Source organism: Penaeus japonicus, unplaced genomic scaffold (assembly GCF_977035675.1).
Source record: "Penaeus japonicus unplaced genomic scaffold, GWHDUDI00000001_assembly GWHDUDI00000019, whole genome shotgun sequence".
NCBI lineage: Eukaryota > Metazoa > Arthropoda > Malacostraca > Decapoda > Penaeidae > Penaeus > Penaeus japonicus.
Genome location: NW_028234421.1, coordinates 11,983,516 through 11,984,931, shown reverse-complemented (window position 1 = coordinate 11,984,931; position 1,416 = coordinate 11,983,516). Strand labels below are relative to the sequence as shown.

The 1,416-nt window shown below is 45.7% G+C and overlaps 1 protein-coding gene across 1 annotated transcript in view; it reads right to left on the bottom strand.

Moving 5' to 3' along the window:
• LOC122250973 (large neutral amino acids transporter small subunit 1) overlaps window positions 1–1,416 on the bottom strand; it is a gene marked incomplete in the record, with an annotated part of 29,163 nt that overhangs the window by 17,768 nt on the left and 9,979 nt on the right. Inside the window, 1 exon segment of the mRNA XM_086547364.1 lies at window positions 829–1,266. Coding sequence (XP_086403490.1) covers window positions 829–1,040 — 212 coding nt within the window.

Genomic DNA, 1,416 nt, shown 5'->3' with positions numbered 1-1,416 from the left:
ACACAACATATATCTATTATATATATATATATATATATATATATATATATATATATATATATATACATACATATATATATATGCATATAGGTATTTGTGTTTATAGTCGTACATGTACAGATACATCCATTCTCAGGCACGCACATGTATAGCCACAAAATACGCTTAAATCATAGATCTTATCCAAATATCCTAATCAATAATAAATAAAGCAAAGCGAGGTGGAAAGCGTGAGAAAAAGAAAGAAAATTAGAGGGGTGGGAAGGAGAAAGGGGATAGAGACAGAGGAAGAGTAAGAGGGAAGAAGGGAAGGGAGAAGGAAGAGACCGAGCTATAGAGAGATGGAGAGAGAAAGAGAAAGTGAAAGAGAAAGAGAGAGAAAGAGAGAGAGAGAGAGAGAGAGAGAGAGAGAGAGAGAGAGAGAGAGAGAGAGAGAGAGAGAGAGAGAGAGAGAGAGAGAGAGACGAGAGAGGGAGAGAGAGAGAGAGAGAGAGAAGAGAGAGAGAGAGAGAGAGAGAGAGAGAGAGAGAGACGAGAGGACAGAGAGGGAGAGAGAGAGAGAGAGGAGAGAGAGAGAGGAGAGAGACATGGAGAGAGAGAGAGAGAGAGAGAGAAGAGAGAGAGAGAGGAGAGAGAGAGACGAGAGAGAAGAGAGAGAGGAGAGAGAGAGAGAGAGAGAGAGAGAGAGAGGAGAGAGAGAGGAGAGAGAGGAGAGGAGAGAGAGAGAGAGAGAGAGAGAGAGAGAGAGAGAGAGAGAGAGAGAGAGAGAGAGAGAGACAGAGACAGAGAGAGACAGAGAGAGAGAGAAAAAAAAAATCTCAGACCCACCTGAAGCAGAGAGCGCCGATGGTGCAGAAGACCCCGCAGATGCCCCACAGGATCAGCGCCGCCCCCGGGGATCCCGCATAGGCCAGGACTCCCCCGGGGGACACGAACACCCCCGAGCCGATGATGGATCCGACGATGATGGAGATCCCGTTCAGGAGGGTCACCTTCCTCTTGAGGACGACCTTGTCGCCGTCTGTATCTCGGCCAGCCATGTTGAGCGCGCGAAAGCAACCGATTACTATCTGTAGTATTTACGCTTCCTCTCGCTTATTTGATTTTTGAGACGAAAGGAATTTTTAATCTTTTCTTTCGCAGTAGAAATTCGTCTGAGATTCACCGGTTGGCTTGCAATTTTGGTTCTACCGGCGTTGACAGACAACCGCTTGGGTTTCGCGCGATGAGGCTGGAGAACCGACGGTAAGTTGCAGAAAAAAGTAGCTGGAACGAAATTCCGATACGCAATTGAAAATGCAGAACTCAAAACAGCGAACGTTAGCACGAAAACTACCTTTGCTAGGTGTTAGTGACCTTCGTTTGCAGGAAGACTAAATCTTGAATCAGAACAATGTTTTCCGACATTTTTTAAAG